The sequence below is a fragment of the Hippopotamus amphibius genome, chromosome 2, assembly GCF_030028045.1.
Source record: "Hippopotamus amphibius kiboko isolate mHipAmp2 chromosome 2, mHipAmp2.hap2, whole genome shotgun sequence".
Classification (NCBI taxonomy): domain Eukaryota; kingdom Metazoa; phylum Chordata; class Mammalia; order Artiodactyla; family Hippopotamidae; genus Hippopotamus; species Hippopotamus amphibius.
Window position 1 is genome coordinate 18,778,645 of NC_080187.1, and position 22,604 is coordinate 18,801,248.

The 22,604-nt window shown below is 45.1% G+C and overlaps 1 protein-coding gene and 1 long non-coding RNA gene across 2 annotated transcripts in view; one reads left to right on the forward strand and one right to left on the reverse strand.

Moving 5' to 3' along the window:
• The window catches only part of PAPPA (pappalysin 1), a 238,374-nt gene that overhangs the window by 8,656 nt on the left and 207,114 nt on the right, over nucleotides 1-22,604 (reverse strand). The window contains exons 20-21 of the mRNA XM_057721438.1: nucleotides 19,203-19,274; nucleotides 16,325-16,423 (exon numbers count right to left, since the gene is read on the reverse strand). Coding sequence (XP_057577421.1) covers nucleotides 16,325-16,423; nucleotides 19,203-19,274 — 171 coding nt within the window. The remainder of the gene's footprint in view (nucleotides 1-16,324; nucleotides 16,424-19,202; nucleotides 19,275-22,604) is intronic.
• On the forward strand, nucleotides 1,942-6,552 carry LOC130844978 (uncharacterized). Its single transcript, XR_009051299.1, has 3 exons — nucleotides 1,942-2,055; nucleotides 3,384-3,481; nucleotides 6,399-6,552. It is a non-coding gene; the product is annotated as an uncharacterized LOC130844978 (long non-coding RNA).

Below are 22,604 nucleotides of genomic sequence, written 5' to 3' on the forward strand. Positions count from 1 at the left end.
TCGACGGACCCATGAAAGGAGGGACATACAAAAGCACAAATATGCAGGCAGAATAGAAAAAGTCAGGGAGCCTCTGCTCTGGCACTCACACGCTGTGTGACTTTGTACGAGCTACTTCCCTTCTCTGGGCTTCAGGTTCCCTCTCTGTATACACTGAGTTGATTTTAATGATCTCTACCTTCCCTTCTGTCTGAAAATCCTTCTCAACCTGAGAAAGGCAGAAGGCAATGCACTGGGCAGAAAAGATGAGAAATGTAGACTTTCTCCAAAGTCTGTGTCTTGCACGTTCCCCTTCTGCCATCCCCAGTTCCACTGGCTTCTCCAAAGTTATCAGCTGGCAGGGCCCCACACCAGGTAGCTTCTCAGGCCGCTCTGGCTCTGGGGACATGGTGTGACCTTTCGCTTTGCTTCCTGGCCCAGCCCAGGGAGTTTCAGTGTTTCCCCAAAGAAATGGACCTGGAGCCTAAGGGAAGGAACTTCAGTCAGAACACAATGAAGTCTAGAAAGTTTGGTCTCAGAGGAGAGGTCCAGGGCCTCCTTGTGGCCCCCACAGGCTTATAAATGCAGCTGCGTCTACTGAGCCTTTGCCAGGGGGCTGGGAGGCAGCACTGCGTGACTTTCGGCAGGCCCTTGGCACCTGTGGACCTGGTCTCCCCGTCTGTGAGACGAGGGTTCTGGTGAGGAGCCAGTGAAGCAATGCTGTCTCCAGACCGGCTCACCAAGGTCCTGGTGCAGAGGACAAGCCTGGCACCTTGCCCTTCCTCTCGCCTATCCGTGAACTGCCTGTTCAGGGCCTGCCTGGGGTGGGGGGGGGGTCTCCTCTCCTCATAGGTGTCCTCACTGATCGAGGGCCTACAACTGGGAGGAGAAGGTGGAGATCGTGAGCTCCACCCACTCCCCAAGGTGTTCCCAGGTCTGACCTGGAGGAGACAGGGAAGCCTGTTCAGCCAGGTTCACAGCCGTGAACACCACTGTCCGCACAAACATGTGGGCCCTTCCTGAGGCCATCCACATGCTTCATGATTCCCACGTGCTAGCCTATGGGCTCCACATGACCTCGAGAGGCTAGCTGCCCAGCTTACAGATGGGAAAATAGAGGATTCAGAATGTTTAAGAGGAAACAAACTTGCCCTGGGCCTCACTACCAGTCACTCAGTAGATGCTGCAGGATTCTAACCCCCCTCCAAACACCGAGAGCTTGGCAGCAAGTGAGAATAAGGGGGAGGCACCAGGCTGACTGCTATGTGGTCTGTTTAACAGCCACTCGCCTTTTACCCCTTATTATGTGCCTGGCACCCAGTCACTCACTCTTCCCAGCAATCCTAATAAGGCAGCTATTCTTACTATCCTCGTTTTACATCTCAGAGGAAACGAAGATGCAAAGATGTGAGTCACTGGTCTGGCAGGGGGCCTGGGATCTGCACCCCTGTTTGTAACTGCTCCTAGGCACCATCCCCCAAGAGGCATGTAGAATCGGAGTCAGGGTCCCCTTTTCACAGAGGAATACACTTAGGTATGGAGGGAAGAGTCCCATCCCGATAAAGCCAGCTCTGAGCCCAATTCCCAGATGTGCTGATTCCCCAAGCAGCTTCCCACCTTCTCCCCCAGACGGCCTCCCAAGAAAACCTACCACCCACAGCACCAACGCCACGGTGGCCAGTTTACATTTGGGATTCCCAGCACCATGTGGCTAGGCTGTCCCATAAACGGCTTGGCCACCCACTCTGGGATTCTGTCAACAAGCCCAGGTCAATGACTAAAGGCCAGGATTCTCTCTTTTTCCTCTAGCCTGGAGATGGTGCTCAGCACGGGGGAGCTGCCCAGGATAACACCTCCACCCGCGTGTGTGTGCGCGGCTCAGGAATGCGGCCCGGCAAATGCCACAGGGCCCTGGCTGAAGGTCTGTCTTAGGCTGGATTCTGACTCAGACTCAACAGGGAGGTCACAAGCAGAGAGTGTGCAGTGCGGGGGAGCAGGAGGCATCCTGTGCTGAAGGTCAGAAAGCCTGACTGTCCACCTGCCCACCGTGCGGCCCTGGGAAGTCACTTCACCACAGTGAGTCTCTGGGTCTTCATAGTGTTGACAGAAGGACTTAATGCCATCGAGGGGACCAAGGCCTGATGCCGAGGATGAGGGCGCCCCTGGAAGCTCCTTTGGGATAGGGTGGATCCGTGCCTGGTGTGGGGTGTGCAGCAGTCAGTGGCTACAGAAGCTTGTGTAAATGTAGACAAGTGGAGGAGAAAATAGAGAAAAGGTGTGGGTCAAGTGGAGGCACACACCAGGCTAGATGAGGAGGAGACTGGGGTTTGATTCCCTGTGCTGTTAGTGGGGCAGCAGTGTATGCCAGTAGGCAAGTTACTTCTTTTTGGGGGGGGGGGAGGGGCTGCAGTTTGTCAATCTATAAAACGGAGAAAATAACAGTACTGCCACATAAAAGTATCTTGGGAAAAGTATAAAATCAAGTAAAGCACTTGCACAGTGTGCAGTGTATAATATGTGCTCAGTAAACGATGACACTGACAGTGGTGATGATGTTATGATGTGATGGCACTGATGATGGTCGCTGTTATGACACGATGATAGTCATTTGGCGGGAGAGAAAGGTCCGATTCCCTTCACAGGATCAAGCTGAAGTGAGTGTTTAATTCCCACAGGAAAAAGTCAAAGCTATACCCCACACGGGGGAAATCATAACACTCCAGAAACCAGTGAATTTCTGCACGAGGAGGAGTCAGTCCACTTTGCTCAGTCATTTGCCTGTTGTTGCTTGCTGATCTTCCAAGTTGAGCACATCCGTCCCCTCTTCCAGGAAGCCACCTAGGATCCTCTAGGCTGGTCCAGTGCTTAAAGTCATTGCAGAACCCCCACTGCTCCCTGGATAAAGTTTAAATTCCCCAGCACGGCTTATAAAAGCCTTGCTCGTGCCTGCAGACTGACCTCTTACCCCTTCCCCTCTTGCACTTTGCTCTAGCCATATTCAGGGAATGAGGGCTTCCTTAATGTGTTCCCTTATTCTGGGCCTTTGCACAGACTCTGCCCTCTACCAGAAATACTCTTCTCTCTCATCTTTATCTCTGACCCTCTTCCTACATCCTTCACTGGGTAAGACCTACTGCACCTTCCACGTCTCCGCTCTGGTGTTGCCTTCCCTAGGAAGCTTTGTTGACTCTCCTCAATTGCGGTGTCTCCATTAGCATTTACTGTACTCTCAACGCCTGGCCACTGGTCCCCCAGATATGAACGCAGCATGGCTGGGCCCAGGTCCACCTTGCTCATGGCCTAGCACGGTATCTATCACATAGCAGGTTCTCAACCATGAGCTTGGGATATAACAGTGACCAACATAAATGCACCTTCTTACTCTCATGAAATTTTCATTCCAGCAACGCGCGGTATAGTGACTGCCAGACTAATAAATACAATTTACAGTATGTGCCGACGTGCTATGTGTTATGGCAGGAAGACACACATGGAAGCCAAGGTAAACGGGCGTGGGAGTGCCCGAGGTGATGTAAGGTGGGTGGTCAGGGCGGGGCACACTGAGAACACAGGACTTGGAGTGAGTCATGAGGATGAATGGTGAAGAATGTTCTCAGCCAAAAGAACAGCTAGTGGTGAGGGCTGGAAGGTAGGAGGATGCCTGGCCTGTGTGGGCGGGATGGCAAGGAGTCCAGGGGGCTGGAGTGAAGTGAAGGCACCGATAGTGGAGGGGGAGGGCAGAGAGGTCTGGGGGTGGGCAGAGCACACAGGGCCATGCAGGCTGTCGGGGGGACTGGTTTTCACTCTGGTAAAATGCAGAGGCACGGAAAGGCTGTGCATAGAGGTGTGATGCCTCCTGACTTCTTTTCAGAGGACCATTCTGGTTGCTAAGCTGAGATGTTAGAGCTCTTGCTGTAGATCCCTAACTCTGCAATTCAGCATCCAACGCTTTATCATCTCTGCTAAGATAGCTGCTTTCCGTCTAAGGCTTTTGTTTATCTTCCCATATCTTATAGAATCGCTAGCCTCCTTAGACCAATGGGCTACATTTGGGTTTCATGCCATTTCTCAAGAAACCAGGTTTTTACTTAGATTTAGCAAATAAATCTGGCAACCCTACACTTCATGTCATCAGTTGGGTGTGACATCCTGTGCTGAAACACGTTCCAGGGATTATTTTTTATTCTCCCTGGTCCCAGCCCTGACTAGCCTTCAAGTTCCTGCCCAGTGACCACCTCACTCAGGAAGCCACGTGGAGAGTCCTCAGACATGAGTCTAATCCAAATACCAAGAGATAAAAACCTAAGGTGGACCTGGCCTGCCCAAGGCCACAGACCTAAGTTGTAGAACTGGGACTACACCCCAACTCTCCAAGCATCTTCCAGAATCAGTCTCTTAGCATCCTCCTAAAACATGACTGTACCCAGCGTTCCAGGCCACCACTCCTTAGAAAGCCCTGGTATGTTGGATATTTCAAGGTTGTTTCTCCTTCCTCCCTTACACCCCTAACACATGCTTACTTAGAATGATTCCAATTAGAAATGAACATATTTCTGTTATTGTCATGAGGGGAAACTGTTGAAACAGCCATTCTGGAAATCTGCTCTGTATTCTAGACTCCTCCAGGCTCCAACAGGAAAATAATAAGCTGGCATGTGAGCAGCCGAGTCCCACCCCTTCCTGTCTGCCTTGCACTGCACGCAGGTGTCTGGGAGGGAAGCTGGTCACCCCTGTCAGACAGAGTTTCCTGCACTGTCTTGCTCTTGCCTGCCAGTGGGGCTCAGGTCACCCCACAAGGCAGACGTGGGGAACAGCTGGTGTCAAACAGACAAACAAGGGGAGGAAGCCTGGAGGGAGCAGACAGACATTCCAGCCCAAGTGATGGGGAGGCCCCAATTCTGGGGAACTGGGAGAGGTTTAGGTAAGGAGTAGGCAGGAAGGAAGGCCAGGAGAAGGTGCTAAGTGCTTAACCCTGGGGCTGGAGTTCATACCTGGGACCCCAGCCCAGGAGGACCAGAAAGCAAGAGGCCCATCCACTAAAGGAAGAGTACAGTGCAAGCCCATTGCTACCAGAGGTTCAGAATAGGGGTTAGAGGCAGGTGCTGCATGGCTCCAGACTTATGAGGTTTGCATCTCAGCTCTACCACTTCACAGCTGTATGACCTTAACCCTTCTAAGCCTCAACTGCATCATCTATGAGGATCAAAAAAGACCACACCTGTAACAGGGCTACTGTGGTGATGAAATGAAATGACACATGTAAGAACAGGTGACACTATGCTTGGTAAACAGTAAGCTCTCAAAAAACAGTAGCTACTATCATTTGCTTGGAGTTAGTTAGGAAATCCTAAATCCTACACAGAGATCTGCCACGTTGTACAAGTGATTCCACCTCTCTGAGTCTCAAACGTGTACTTTGTTGGGTGGTTCTGGAATTTAAATGGAATGATATGCACAGAGATTCTAACACATGGCCAAGCACATGGTAAGTGCTCAATTACTGTCATTTGGGAAGGTACATGAAGTCAGTCTGAACTGTCAATGAGATTCTGAGCACCAGGCTAGGAGTTTATGGCCAGGGAACGTCCCATGATATGGAACTGGGGCCAAGAGTACAGGTGGGAATTAAACAGGCCAGTAGGTAAGGGTGGGGGAGGAGAGGAAGGAAGCCAGCCTCTGGCCCCTCTCCCACCCTGAGAGGCATCTTGCTGTAGAAGCTAGAGACTGAAAGCAGGACTTTTTGTGCTCAGGGGAAACTCCTGTCTGGGTAGTCGGGGATGACTGGCAAGGCTGGGAGCCTCATCTATTCCCCACCCTGTCTTTGCTGCTCAGAAAGCTGCTTTCTCCGTGTCAACAGTCTGGGGGGTGGGGGGGCAGCGAGGGGGGGGGGGGTCCCACATGCAAGGTTCCCTGGCAGTCTGGGTCCACAGTGAAATGTCTCCAACTGGAGCAGGCAGGGTCATGCCCAGGTGCACTGAGGACAAGGTTCTGTCCCCACCAGCTTTCCTCTTCTGAGGCTCAGCTCCATGCAGGAGAAAGAGCTGGGCTCGTGAGTCAGACAGAGCTGAGTTCGAATTTGGGCCTTGGCACTTGCAGCCAATGAATTCAAGCAAGTCCTGTAAGTACGCTGAGCCCAAGGTGGTTCCCCTGTGCAATGGGGCTAACAGCACCCTGCTGGGGTTGATATGAGGATTAAAGAAGATGACGGAGCACGAGTGTCTGGCAGTGTCTGACATGCGGCAGCTCAGGTGTGCTCTGTCCTGTGGTCTACTATCTCTATATAGTGGCCCACTGCAAGAATAGTTGGCTGTGGATGAGAGAGTAGAAAGGTTTCAAGAAATTGGAGTTTATGTAGAAGTTAGACTGGAAATTTAAATTGTAAGAAAAGGACTTTAATTTGAATCATCTTTCTTCTCCAGAAGTCAGACTTCCAGGAGTCTCGAATCTGAAGAAATTTCCAAACAGTTTTGGACAACTAATAACTATGGCAAAGCCACATGCGCCATGAGAGAGGCCGTCGGGCTCTCTAATCCACAGGTCACCCATAGTTCCAACAGCTCTCTCCATTCTGCCCCCAACTACTATTCATCTCCACCAGGAAAGCTCCTCCTCATTCTTCAGGTCTCAGTGTAAATGTCTCTTTCTCGGGGAAGCTTTCTCTGACCTTCACACTGTTCTCCAAATGATCCCATACCTTTCCTTCACTGTCCCTTCTGCAAAGGTAATAAAATACATAGCTGTATACCTCACTGCTTAAAATCTGGCTCCCCTAACAGACTACAAGTTGTACAAGGGCAGGTACAGTGTGTGTCTGGACTCCACCATATACACACAGCCTGGTCCAGTGCTTAGTCCATAGAGATGCTCCATAAACATGCATCTCCTTTCATGGAGGAAGCCTGGTCACCTGCATTCTGCAGTCTCAGCCAACAGGAAGAGGTAACAAGTTAAAGTGGAAGAAGGTAATCTTTTTACACAAAAAGCCAAAATTACATAAAAAACGACTAGGAAGCATATTCAGAACTAGCAAAAAACTGACTCTGGGTCCCTTAGTAAAGAGAGAGCTCTTATCTCAGGGCCCTGGAGCTTGAAATTGTTGCAGCTGAACCCAGTATAGAAACAGAGAGTCAAAATGGCCATTTGAGATAGTTATTGTGCTGGCCAAAAAGTTCATTCAGGTTTTCTGTGACATGGGAAAACCCAAACAAACTTTTTGGCCAACACAATATATCTATATATTCAAGTGACTGTAACAATCTGGAATCTGCACCTGAACCTCAACCATGACTTCATGTCCCTACCATGCACTCTGCAGAAATAACAATCCATTTAAGGAAGTTTCCCAATAAAGTTAAATTAGTTTTATTTTTTAATGTTTTAGTACGTAAGTTATAGTTGGTAGGAAAGTTATTTTAATCAGTTCTGCTCTTTCTCCAGCTGATGGTGTCAGATTAATAATGTGTCATAATTCTATACAAACTTCTATTTAAAACACAAATTTCATTGTCTATTCACTGTCAAGGTGGCTGACTCCAAGAGAGTGAAAGAGGCACACTATTCATTTGGCAACAGGTATCAAGAGCCTTAAAAATGCTCACACCTGGAGGTGGGGATCAAGACAGCAGAGTAATAGGATGTGGCGCTCACCTTTTCCCACAAAAACATTAAAAATGCATCTACAAGTAGATCAATTCACACAAAACTGCTACTGAATGCCAACTTCCAAGACCTCAGACTTCCAAGAAGACAAGAAAACCTCCACGTAACCAGGTAGGACAAAAGGAACAAGAAAAAGAAGGAATCTGGCTGGGGCCTTCACCCCAGGGAGGGAGCTGCGAAGGAGAAAATGTTCCCACATCCTGGGAAGTATCCTCGCCAGGATCAGAGAGATCAGACTGGATGGAGTGGGAGCTTCAGAGCCTAGGAGAAGAGCACAGCAACTACTTTGCAGAAGGCAAAATGGAGAGTAACCTGCACAGAAGATCAGCACCACTGCCCTGGGCTCCCCAGCCGGAAACACTCCTCTTCAGTGCAGGTGGGGGCTGCTGAAGCTCAGGCTGTGTGGCAACAGCCTGAAGGGGCTGGACTGCGGCAACCGAGAGTATACTTAGAAGAAGACTGGGGGCGGGGGGGTGGCTCACAAGGAGAGGAGCAGAACCACCATAAGTGCTTCTTTCCCTGTGAGCATTCCCAGGCAATAGGACACCACCTACAGAAGCTCCAGGGGCAGGTGCACATTGCTGCTGCCATCACGGGCTCCCAAGATGGGCACAGGCCATCACTATGAGATCCATGAGCAGGTGCCAAGCCCTGCCCCTGCTGTCCTGGGAGTGCACTGATAGGACCTGCCCCTAGAAGATCTGAGCAGGCACCAAGCCTTGCCCCTGCTGTCCCAGGTGTGCATGGAGAGCACCTGCCCCTAGGAAATCTGCGATCAGGTGCCAGGCCCTGCCCCTGCTGTCCTGGGAGCGTGCAAGGGCTGCTGTACCTGTACACTCGATATCAAGGAATAACAGCCAGCACATGCTGAGGAAAGAGGCAGCAAGCATCCAAACTAAAAGCAGCCCCTGGATTCTGGAAATGAGGGCAGAGTAGAAGAACTTGAGCTCCTCTCACAAAAACACCAAAATCACAACTAACTGCTGAACAATCATCAATAAAAAAGACTGGAATCTACCAAAAAAGATATTTTACATTCAAAGACAAAGAAGAAGCCACAATGAGATGGCAGGAGGGTCACTGTTGTGACATAATCAAATCCCATACTCACCTGGTGGGTGACCCACAAACTGGAAAATAACTATATTGCAGAGCTTCTCCCGCAAGAGTGAGAGTCCTGAGCCCCACATCAGGGTCCCTAGCCTGAGGGTCTAGCATCAGGAGGAAGAAGCCCCAAAGCATTTGGCTTTGAAGGCCAGTGGGGCTTGAGTGCAGAAGCTCCACAGGACTGGGGGAAACAGAGACTCCACTCTTGGAGGGTTCACACATTGTTTTATGTACACTGGGACCCAGCACAAAGCAGTAACGCCATAGAAGCCAGGGCTAGACCAACCTACAAGTCTTGGAGGGTCTCCTGGGGAGGTAGGGGTTGGCTGTGGCTCACTGCAGGATAGGGGCAAGGACACTGGTGGCAGAGGCCCCAGAGAATATTGATTGATGTGAGCGCTCCTGGAGATCCCCATTTTGGTATCAAGACCTAGCCCTATCCAACAGCCCACAGGCTTCAGTGTTGGAACACCTCAGGCCAAATAGCAAGATAGGAACACAGACCCACCCATCAGCAGACAGGGCACCTAAAGTCACCAGAGGAACAAGACCCAGCTCCACCCACCAGTTGGCAGGCATCAATTCATCCCACCAGGAAGCCTGCACAAGCCTTAGGACCAACTTCACCCACCAGAGGGCAGACACCAGAAGAGGAGTTGTCATCTTCCAGCCAGCAGAAAAGAGACCATTAACAGGGAAAGTTAGACAAAATGAGATGGGAGAGAAATGTTTCAGATGAAGGAACAAGATAAAAACCTACAAGGAAAACTAAATGAACAGGAGATAGGCTAGCTACTTGAAAAAAGAGTTTAGAGAAGTGATAGTAAAGATGATCCAAGATCATGGAAAAACAATGGAGGCACAGACTGAGAAGTTACAAGAGATGCTTAACAAAGAGCTAGAAGATTTAAAGAACAAACAGATGAACAATAAATAACTGGAGTGAAAAATGCACTAGAAGGAATCAACAACAGAATAACTGAGGCAGAAGAACAAATAAGTGAGCTGTAAGACAGAATGGTGGAAATCACTGCCACAGAACAGAATAAAGAATGAAAAGAAATGAGGACAGTCTCAGAGACTTCTGGGACAATATTAAACACACCAACATTCATGTTATAGGGGTCCCAGAAGGAGAAGAGAAAAAGCAAGGGCTTGAGAAAATATTTGAAGAGATTATAGCCAAAAACTTCCCTAGTATGAGAAAGGAAACACTCACTCAAGTCCAGGAAGTACAGAGAGTCCCATACAAGATAAATCCAAGGGGGAACACATGGAGACACATGGTAATCAAACTGACAAAAATTAAAGAGAAAAAATATTAAAAGCCACAAGGGAGAAGCAACAAGTAACATACAAGGGAAACCCCATAAGCTGACTTTTCAGCAGCAACTCTGCAAGCCAGAGGGGAGTGGCATGATATATTTAAAGTGATGAAGGGAAAAACCTACAACCAAGAATACTCTACACCCAGCAAGGCTCTCATTCAGATTCGATGGAGAAATCAAAAGTTTTACAGACAAGAAAAAGCTAAGAGAATTCAGTGTCACCAAACCAGCATTACAACAAATTCTAAAGGAGCTTCTCTAGGCAGAAAAGAAAGGGCCACAAGAGGAATCAAGAAAATTATGAATGGGGAAGCTCACAAGTAAGGGCAAAGATAAAGTAAAGGTAAATCATCCACACACAAATATATCAAAATCAGCAATCATGAGAAGAGAAGAGTATAAATGCAAGATATTGGAAATGCATTTGAAATTAAGAAATCAGCAACCTAAAACAATCTTGTACATATACAGACTGCTACATCAAAACCTCATGGGAACCACAAACCAAAAATTTACAATAGGTAACACACAAAAAAAGTAAAAGCAATCCAAACACATCACTAAGGATGGACATCAAATCACAAGAGAAAAAAAGAGGAAGGGAAGAAAAAAATACCTTCAAGAACAAGTCCAAAACAAAAAAATGGCAGTAAGAACATTTATATTGATAATTACCTTAAATGTAAATGGATTAAATGCTCCAACCAAAAGACACAGACTGGTTGAATGGATACAAAAACAAACCCATATATAAGCTGTCTATAAGAGACCCACTTCACACCTAGGGATACATACAGACTGAAAGTGAGCAGACAGGAAAAGGTATTCCATGCATATGGAAATCAAAAGAAAGCTGGAATAGCAATACTCCTATCAGACAATATACACTTTAAAATAAAGACTTTTACAAGAGACAAAAAAGGACACTGCATAATGATCAAGGGATCAATCCAAGAAGAAGATAAACAATTGTAAATATATATGCACCCAACGCAGGAGCACCTCAATATATAAGGCAAATGCTAACAGCCATAAAAGGAGAAATGCACAGTAACACTATAACAGTGGGGGACTTTAATACCCCACTCGCATCAATGGACAGATCATGCAGACAGAAAATCAATAAGGAAACATAGGCCTTAAATGACACATTAGAACAAATGGATTTGATATTTATAGAACATTCCATCCAAAAGCAGCAGAATACAGTTTCTTCTCAAGTGCACATGGAACGTTCTCCAGGATAGATCACATATTGGGCCACAAATCAAGCCTTGGTAAATGTGAGAAAACTGAAATTAAATCAGGCATCTTTTCCAACCATAATGCAATTGGATTAGAAATAAATTACAAGAAAAAAGAAAACTTAAAAAAACACAAACACATGGAGCCTAATAATATGTTACTAAACCAATGGACCACTGAATAAATCAAAGAGGAAATAAAAATAATACCTAGGGACAAATGACAACAAAAATACAATGGTCCAAAACCTATGTTCTAAGAGAGAAGTTTATAGCAATACAATCTTACCTCAGGAAACAGGAAAAATTGCAAATAACCTAACCTTACACCTAAAGCAACTAGAGAAAGAGGAACAAACAAAATTCAAAGTTAGTAGAAGGAAAGAAATCATAAAGATCAGAGCAGAAATAAATGAAATAGAGATGAAGAAAATAGCAAAGATCAATGAAATTAAAAGCTGATTCTTTGAGAAGATAAACAACATTGATAAACCTTTAGCCAGACTCATCAAGAAAAAAAAGGAGAGGACTCAAATCAATAAAATTAGAAATAAAAAGAAGTTACAACTGACACCACAGAAATACAAATGACCATAAGAGACTACTACGAGCAACTATACGCCAATAAAAAGGACAACCTAGGAGAAATGGATGAATTCTTAGAAAGATATAACCTTCTAAGACTGAACCAGGAAGAAATAGAAAATATGAAAAGACCAATCACAAGTGTTGAAACTGAAACAGTAATTTAAAAACTTCCAACAAACAAGCCCAGCACCATATGACTTCACAGGTGAATTCTATTAAACATTTGGAGATGAGTTAACACCCATCCTTCTGAAACTCTTTCAAAAAATTGCAGAGGAAGGAACACTCCTAAGCTCATTCTATGAGGCCACCATCACCCTGATACCAAACCCAGCCAAAGATACCACAAAAAAAGAAAATTATAGGCCAACATCACTGATGAACATAGATGCAAAAACACTCAACAAAATACTAGCAAACTGAATTCAACAATACATTAAAAGGATCATATGCCATGATCAAGTGGGATTTATCTCAGGGATGCAAGGATTCTTCAATATCTGCAAATCAATCAGTGTGATACACCACATTAACAAACTAAAGAATAAAAACCATATGATGATCTCAATAGATGCAGAAAAAGCTTTTGACAAAATTCAACACCCATGTATGATAAAAGCTCTCCAGAAATTAAGAATAGAGGGAACTTAGTGCAACATAATAAAGGCAATATATGATAAACCCACAGGTAATGTCATTCTCAACAGTGCAAAGCTGAAAGCACTCCAAGATCAGGAACAAGGCAGGGATGTCCATTGTCACCACTTTTATGCAATATAGTTTTGGAAGTCCTAGCCACGGCAATCAGAGGAGAAAGATAAATTAAAGGAATCCAAATTGGAAAGGAAGAAGTAAAACTGTTACTGTTTGCAGATGACTTGGTACTATAAAAAACCCAGAAAATCCTAAAGATGCTATAAGAAGACTAGTAGAGCTTATCAATGAATTTGGTAAAGTTGCAGGATACAAAATTAACACACAAACATCTCTTCCATTCCAATTCACTAACAATGAAAGATCATAAGAAGAAATTAAGGGAACAACCCCATTTATCATTGCATCAAAAAGAATAAAATACCTAGGAATAAACCTACCTAAGGAGACAAAAGACCTCTACTCTGAAAACTGTAAGATGCTGATGAATGAAATCAGAGATAACACAAACAGATGGAAGGATATATCATGTTCTTGGATTGTAAGAATCAATATTATCAAAATGACTGTACTATCCAAGGCAATCTACAGATTTAATGCAATCCCTATCAAATTACCAATGGTATTTTTCACAGAACTAGAACAAAATTTTTCAAATTTATACGGAAACACGAAAGATCCCAAATAGCCAAAGCAATCCTGAGAAAGAAAAACGGACCTGAAGGAATAAGACTCCTTGATTTCAGACTCTATTGCAAAGCTCCAGTCATCAAAAGAGTATGGTACTGGCACAAAAACAGAAATACAGATCAATGAAACAGGATAGGAAGCCCAGAAATAAACTCACACACTTATGGTCAATTAATCTATGGCAAAGGAGGCAAGACTACACAACGAAGGAAAGACAGTCACTTCAGTAAGTGGTGCTGGGAAAACAGGACAGCTACATGTAAAAGCATGAAACTAGAACATTCTCTGACACCATGCACAAAACTAAACTCAAAAAGGATTAAATACCTAAATGTAAGGCCAGATACTATAAAACTCTTAGAGGAAAACATAGGCAGAGCACTCTGACATAAATCACAGCAGTATTTTTTTTGATCCACCTCCTAGAGTAATGAAAATAAAAACAAAAATGAACAAATGGGACCTAATTAAATTTAAAAGCTTTTGCACAGCAAAGGAAACCATAAACAAAATGAAAAGACAACCCACAGAATGGGAGAAAATATTTGCAAACAAAGTGACTGACAAGGGACTCATCTCCAAAATATACAAACAACTCATGCAGCTCTATGTCAGAAAAACAAACAACCCAATCAAAAAATGGACAGAAGATCTAAATAGACACTTCTTCAAAGAAGACATACAAATGCCAAAAAGCATATGAAAAGATGTTCAACATTACTGATTATCAGAGAAATATAAATCAAAACTACAATGAGATATCACCTCACACCAGACAGAATGGCCATCATCTAAATGTCTACAAACAATAAATGCTGGAGAGGGTGTGGAGAGAAGGGAACCCTCCTACACTGTTGGTGGGAATGTAAATTGGTACAGCCACTATGGAGAACTACAGAGCTTCCTTAAAAATTTAAAAATTGAACTACCATATGATCCAGCAATCCCACTCCTGGACATATATCCAGAGAAAACCATAATCTGAAAATATACATACACCCCAGTGTTCACTGCAGCACTATTTACAACAGCCAAGACACGGAAGCAATCTAAATGTCCATCAACAGTAGAATGGATAAAGAAGATGCTATACATGTATACAATGGAATATTACTCAGCCATAAAAAATAATGAAATAATGCCATTTGCAGTAACATGGATGGACCTAGAGATTATCATACTAAGTGAAGTAAGTCAGACAGAGACAAATATCATATAATATCACTCATACGTGGAATCTAATTTTTTAAAAAGATACAAATTCATTTACAAAACAGAAACAGACTTACAGATAAAAACAAACTTATGGTTACCAAAGGGGAAACATGGGGGAGAGATGTGAATCAGGTGCTTGGGATGAACACACACACACACTCCTATATATAAGATAGGTAACCAACGAGAACCTGCTGTATAGCACAAGGAACTCTACGCAATATTCTGTGACAACCTATGTGGGAAAAGAATCTAGAAAAGAATGAATATATGTATATATGTAACTGAATTATTTGATGTACACCTGAAACTAACACAACCTTGTAAATCAACTGTACGCCAATATTTAAATAAAATATTTTTAAAATGCTCACGTCTTTTATCCTACTCGTGTCAGTTTCAAGAATCAGTGGTAAATGAATAATTAGAGCTATAGAGTATTTCTGTGTAAAGATGTTCATTAGCATCATTATCGTGAGGAAATGAAATAACCTAAAAGTTAAATCAAAAGTTGGAGATAAGTGGTTACATAAATTATTGTACGTCGCAACCATATACTAAGTATACAAACCATATACAGCAAAAAATGCAGTCAGAGAAGCCTGGTGCCAACCAAGAGATACAGTAACAATTCTTCAATTTGAGCATTGCTCTTGGGTCTTGCCCTGTTCACCTCTGTATTTTAGAATCAGAGCATCTTTCATGAAGGAACGGATTCTCTTAAGGATGCTGCAGTATAAAGGAACTAGGATAAGAAGCCAGGAACCTTGCTCTATTTCTATCACTCACTATGCTGCCTTGGACAAATCATTCCTCCTTTACGAGCCTCAGAGCCCCCATTAAGGAAATGAAAAGTTCATCACAGAGCTCTATAGCCAAAATGACTATGAGTCTTTGCCCTTCCTGTCTCAAAAACACAGTTTCCCCTTTTAAAATGAGAGAGAAGGTCAAATGATTTTTCAGCTTATAATACAGATGAACATAAACACAGAAATAGTTCCCCATGAACTGATTCATCACAGGAATACTCTAAAACTCACATTGGCCAGGTTGGCCACCTCTCTCCCAACTCTTGGCTCAGGCCCCAAACTTGGTCCTAGCTCTCATCAGGAGGACAGCAGAGATGGCCACTCTTCCATGGGTGGGTGAGATGCATCTCAGCTGGATGTTCCAGTTTTACTATAAACACTCGAATCACTCCCATTACATCCTAATACACTAAGGAAGAAAATGGCAACCAAGACCACACCTCCTAATTCTACAGGTTTAAGCAACAAAAGAGATTATAAAATGCTTCAAGGCTATAACTGGCCTCGTCAGGAATGTCCCATCTTCCCTCTTCCCCTAGACTTCAGCCATACCCCATAACCATGTGTGTGCTCTCTAGGATTTTACACACCAGTCTCCTGCCCCACAAGCTTTTCCTGGCCACCTCCCTGTCCTTTCTCCTCATCCCTCAAGTTTCAGTGTTGATACAGGTCCCTCTGTGCGCCTTCTCCAGCCCTTTGCCTGGGCCCTCAGAGAACTCTGTCCTTTCCTTTCAAAAGTATTGCACTTTCAATTCGCCTGCTTCCATACCCGACTCTAAGCTTTGAGGATAAGGGACCACATCTACAAAGATCATCCATGAACCTCCACACCTAGTTCAGGGCTCGGTACACAGTATTAGCTCAGCACACGATATAAGCTCAACTACTGACTAAAAGAATGAAAAATACAACGCAGTGTAATACAGTAGAGCTTGTAGGTGAGTGCCGACACAACCAGGACAATGGGTGGTGCAGCCCGTAGGGACGATCCTGGCCCAGCAAGCTGGAGAGGCCTGCATGGGGTGGCTGCAGCGGGGCTGCACCGGCCTACCTTTTTGGTCTTCACTGTTGAAGCGCAGCAATCCCCACCGTCGTAGTTGCAGAAGGCTCGGTTGTTGATGGCATCACAGTAATTGTCTCCCATGAAGGGCTGGGCATGAGGAGGGAGGCAGGAAGGAAAGGAGGCCTGATTAGCATCCTGCAGTGAGTGGGGGCTGGCCTCGGTAGATAGCTAGCTGTCTCTCATCTTCTCACAAACCTCTACAGTCCACCTACCTGGCTTCAAATACCAATACTCTTTTGGACAAATGACCACCTCTACCCGCTTTAAAGACTCTTATCTAGCCAAGTTTTTCCCAACTAAACTACGGTTATGCTGGGAGACACAGTCTCATGTGCTGGGTGTGCAAAAGCACAGGATAGACCACTATGTCCTCCAGAAGCAGGGGGCTCATTTCACTTGAAGAAATAAGAAAATGTGAGGCCCCCTTCCCCCACTTTTCCTGGTAGTAGATAATTACAAACATAATTTACAATAAATACATATGCAAGTGTACTAGGAAGCTGAATGTAAACTACTCAAGAATTGTAAAGACTGAATGTAAGAATGCATAGGAACTTGGCACAATGGTTGGCGTATGACTGTGGGCGCTTTCTCCTCTAATACAGGGGTACAGATATACTCGATGTCACACATTTTCCCACGTTTGCTTTCTTCTTTTGTTCTCAAAACATACGTGAGGTAGGCATTGCTCCTCCCACTTCCCTACAACCCTCAGGATACCATGTGCTTCTGCAGCTTCTTGTACTTGCTTTGCTTATAGCTCTTGATATATCTTTAGAATTCTTCTTTAACTGTATCTCTTTTACTATGCTGTGAGTTCCTTATGGGCCAGGAATGTATGTTATCCATGTTTACATCTCAGATTTCCTAGCAAAATGCAGGCACTGTGAGCAAAGCTGTATCAAATATATCTTCCTTAAATGTTTATCTAGTAAAATCATGGGTAGATGCATGGATAGATGGATGGATGGATGGATGGATGGATGAAGAGCAGGAAGATATACATATAGGTCAGGGAGAACACAGTTTCTGTTTCCACTTGACTAAAACTGTCGTACTCTCAGAACCTAGAGGAGTGCTGGGCACATAACAGGCACCCAGTGAAACTTTGATGAACAAGTAAGTAAATGACTACTTTGGACACAACCTGGGACAGAGAGCAGGTGGCTCAAGGGCTCCAAAACCCTTTATCAATCTTGGCTACTGTAGACATTCCAGGTTGATGACTCCTCCTTGGACCCAGCATTTGTATCTCTTCTAAGCATACTTTCCAGCCCCAGATAAGAGACAAACCATTAGCTCTAAGTTAAGGAGGAAAGGAGACAAGGGGGCACCTGCAAGGGCAAAGGTGATAAGCATCACTGGCAGAGCTCAGAGCCTGACAGGTGAGGGTCTCTTAGGCCTTAGTGCTGAGTCAAAGGAGGGATCGAATTCCGCTGTCACACTGGTTGCCCAGACCGCCGACTCAGCGGAATGAGTGCCCAGGTAATCCAAGCTTCCTTTTTCTGAAATGCTGGACTGATCCAGAGAGATGGAAGGAAGCAAGATCCTTGGCCTTGGTTTTGCCATTCCTGCTGAATCTTGGGAGAATGGAAGGTCTTAAAGACTACAGTGTCCTGTGTCCTGAAAAGATGTCACCAGGGGTCCCTAACCAATACACAGAAAGAAATGTGACCCAGGGACTGTCCTGTGACATTTACAGGTCAGGGAAGGGTTTGTGGGCAGGAGGTGGCCTAGTGGAGGAGAGAAATCATGGGCCTGGAAGTCAGGAGACCTGGGTTCATGCTTTGGCTCTGTGTCTATTATGCTGTGCAACCTTGGGCCAGTCCATCCCCTCTCTGGCCCTTTTCTTCCTGTTCCTACACAACAAACAAGGAGGGTAGATCACATTCAGAGCCATTCCAGTTTGGCATTCTATCAAATGTTAGACCTGGCTGCTGGCTAGGTCTCAGCTTCCCCATCACCTAGAAGAGCATTCTGGTTGTGACAATTCAAGAATTTCATCAAATACAAAGTTTTCTAGAGCACAATCTAGTCCTTTTAACCTGGATTTTCCTGAGGGGAGTATGGGGGCAACACAGACATTTGGACATCTATATGGATGGGATTTGGAACTTCCTTTTCATGCCAGCTGAGAAGATTCACAGTGGGCACAGGGGTGCTTAGAATGTTTCTAAGTTCCATGGACGGCAGCACCCCATCGAGAACACAGGTGACATACCAAGTACCCTGGCCCTGCCCCTCCCCAAGCTTGTCATTGAAAGCCAGGGACAGAGCTCCAAAAGGCCAAGTTCCAGGGAATGGCTCCACTGTGAAGTGAGAGAACTGAAGGGTCAGAGGGGATCTTCTGCCTTCAGCTCAGTGGCTGGGTCTAAGGTGTCCAAGTTACCTCTGGAATTGAAGAACGCATGAACGACAAAGACGTGTGGCAGAAGGAAGTAATCTGCAACTACTGGTTGCAGGAAAAGTAGAAATTAAAAAACAAAAAACTGCCTCAAGTGGTTCTGTAAAAGTTAAATGAGGCAATGTCAGTAAAATGCCTGGCACATTATAGCTGCTAAGTCAATGTGGCCGCCTCCCTCCCAGCTTCCCTTACAGATGGAATATTGTGCTGAACACAGGCTTTGGAGCCAGAAAACACCTGGCTTGGAATCCCAACTCTGCTAGCCATTAAATGTATGTTTGAGTGTGTTTGTTTGTATCTCTGTGCATCAGTTCCGTGACCTATGAAGTGGGACTGCTGATTCCTGTCTAAGAAGTCTGTTAAAGGGAAATTTATTACAGCACTTAGCAGGTACAGTAACTGGTGGCCGTGATTAACATAACAATAACAGTAATAGCGGTAGGACCATTTCCAGGGACTCACCTCACAGCCTTTGACACAGTGAATCAGAGCAGGGTGAGGATACCACTTGAGACCAGCCGTGCAGACGACTTTCTGCAGAGAGAGGGAGGAAGAGGTCAGATGGTTTTGGGGCTGGGAGGGAGCCATCTCTTGGATCTTCCAAGTCCTGACCTCACCCTGGCATTGCCATGGAGAATTTTCCCAGGTACAGGAGACACAAGATTAAAATAATGCTGTGTTCACCGTACGTATCATGAGTCTGTATTTCCCTGGTGGGGATAAGAGCTGAGGAGAAGCACAGTTGGGGGATGCAGACATGATCAGAAAGGCACTTCAGAAAACTCCTGGCTGATGCTTGCCCCATGGACAGAATGGGGATAAGGTGGGAGGAAGGAGGAAGGGTACAGTGTGTGTGTGTGCACATGTGAGTGTGTGCATGGGCACGTGTGTGGCTGTAGCAGGAAGATGGGAAAATGGTGTGGAAGAGGGTTTCCCAGAGCAGGCGCTGAGGACCACTCTAATCATAATCACATGGGAGCCCACTGAAAAGGCAGATTCTTCAGCGCAGCGTTGGGTCTAATGAGTCCGAATCTCTGAGGCCAGGGCCTGGGACTCTGCATGTTAAAAACAAGCCTCCCGGAGGATGCTGATACACACTACAGTTTGAGAGCAGTGGCCTGGAGGATGCAAGAACTAACCTTTGGTTCGGGACCTTGGAGATGCAGAAAACAACCCTTTCTGCCTCCACCTGACACGGGGCCACGTGGGCCAGGCTCACATCTCCCGAGGTGGCCCACACGCGTATCTCTGGGACTTTGTTCCTGCTGTTCTCCTTCACTGAAAGCCCTTCCTCATCTCGTCACCTGGAGAACCTTTGGTTATCTTTTACATTTCTGTTCAAGAGCGCCTTCCTCAATACTCTGTAATGGCTTATATGGGAAAAGAATCTAAACAAGAGTGGATACATGTATGTGTGTAACTGGTTCACTGTACTGTACACCGGAAACTAACACAACATTGTAAATCAACTATACCCCATTTTTTAAAAAGTTTTTAAAATTTTTAAAATAACATGTTTTTAAAAATACATAATATATAAATTTAGAATGGAAAAAAAAGACTACCTTCCTTTGTGGTGATTTTCCCAACTCCCTCAGGGAGAGCTTAAGGTATACACATATGTATTTACTTACAGCCTCCCTTAATAATAATTATTATAATGACAACTGAAATGTATTGAGTGCATTCCTGGTGCTAATTACTTCATTCACTATCTTATTTATTTCTCCCCACCATGCAGTGGGGGGGCATTAATCTTGTATCACAAGGAGAATAAATTCCCCAAGCTTCATAGCTGTTAAGTGAAGAAACCAAGATTTGAAACCAGGCAATTGTTTTGGGAAGGATTTATGGTGGCTCATAACATAAAATCCAACACGATTTTTTTTAAGTATGTGAAAAAAGTAAGATAAACAAAACTAGGAAGATAAAACAGCATCTGGACTAGGGCTAACATAACACTCTTAGACGCTCCCTCTTCTATTCTGCCATAGATGCCTTCCTTTTCATGCCACATTACACTGATTTCTTTAAAAAAATAAAAGCAAATTAAAATAACCTGGAGGCACATGCTTAGCTTTGCAATGACAGGTAACTGTGTCAGGAAGCAACCACGGAAGTCTCTAGGACCAGGGCTCACACTCTGCTGGCTGAGTGCCAGCTGATTAATTTTAATGAAGAAATGAACAGTCACATGGGCCAGAATGTGGAAAATCCATGTGGCCAGCCCATTCTCTCCCCAAGGGCAGACCTACGTGGGAGCAAAACTGTAATTAGGTTTCTTGGCGAGCTTGGAATCATGTGACTCCAAGATCTGGCTGCGATGGGTGCCTTTCTTCTCTGCCCCACAGCATCTCTGGTTCACCCTTCAGTTTTCCATGCCTAGAATGGTGCCTGGTACACAAAGGGTGCCCAACAAATATTTATGTTATAAATGAATGGATCCATTTCAAGATAGAGATGATTTTACCAAGAGACAATTATTTTCTTTACTTCTCCTCTCTTCTAGAGCATCAGAAGAGCATTTACAATGCCTAACAGAGTGCCTAGTTTAGAGGACCAGTTTAGTGTAGATTGAATCAAAGATCTTGAACAAACAACCCAACTTGAAGATCTTCCAACCAGTCTAACAATGTGAAATCTGCTCTTTAGCCCCCTACCGCCTCTGTTGACACTATCTACCTTCTCCTAAAACACACACAAGATGATGTATGGGAAAGACTGAGCAATGAGGCATGGCAGACATGGTTGCAATTCTGACTTGAAATTTCCACTCTGAGGTTAGGTTTTCCCATCGGTGAAATGGGGGCTGAAAATATAGGCTTGTTGTGAAGATGCACTGAGATAAATGATGTAGAAGTGGTTAACTCGGGACCAACTCCTGCAAGGCGGGGAAGAAGGCAGGCCCTGGTTTTAGACATCTGTCTCCCCCCCGGGTTCAGGACAGAGCACAGCAAACAATTACATGTTGACCAAGTGAAGGAATGTGAGAACTCCAGTGTCTCTTCCTTCCAGCTTGGCTACTTTCTTGCCCCTCTGCTTCCCAGCCATGGGGGCCAGACGTGGAGGGAATCACCTGCTTTCATCCTCTGGGAAGCTTTAACCAGACTTCCATCTCCGGGTCTAAGCGTCTGTTCCTGGCCAAAATTCAGGGATGTTGGAGGGGCATTTAGGTAATGGTTCAAGTAGTAGAAAACAGCAGAGTTAGGATCCACAAGGGACTTGATGCCCACAAGGGACTTGAGGCCCATCCCTCCGCCTGTTTATCTGAGAGCTAATGTAATCCATCCGTAGGGTGTCTTGGTGTGGCTGCACAAGTTTCTGTCAGTTGAGGTTTACCTGACGTGAGTTCAGAAAAAGGACTTTTATACTATCTGCATGAGGCTATTTATCTTTCCAAGTCTTTTGGATTTTCCACTATTCCTCAGGGCTGCAAGCCCCACCTGTCTCACTACAGGGCCTCTCTGTCTGCAAGGAGGACTGGGAAAGGGGACAGGCAGCAGGAGCTGAACGAAAGACTAGGCTGTTCACACCATAGGTTGGGAGATCCCAGTGGGGCCCCTCAAATGTCAGCCTTGTTCCTCTTGATGCCAGTGAGACCTCTAGCCCAGTCAGAGCCCTTTCAGACCAGGTTTTATAAGACAGTTTTCTTTCCTGCCTTGCTGCATAGGAAGAATAGACTGTCTTTTCTTCTTGGCTGTGATGACCATCAGCATCAACACCATCTGCACCACCACCACCACCAGCATCATCCTCCATAACACCAGCACCAGCATCATCACCAGCATCAGCACCACCACTACCATCAGCATCATCACCACCACCAGCACCATCATCATTACTGTTACAGTACCACTAACAACC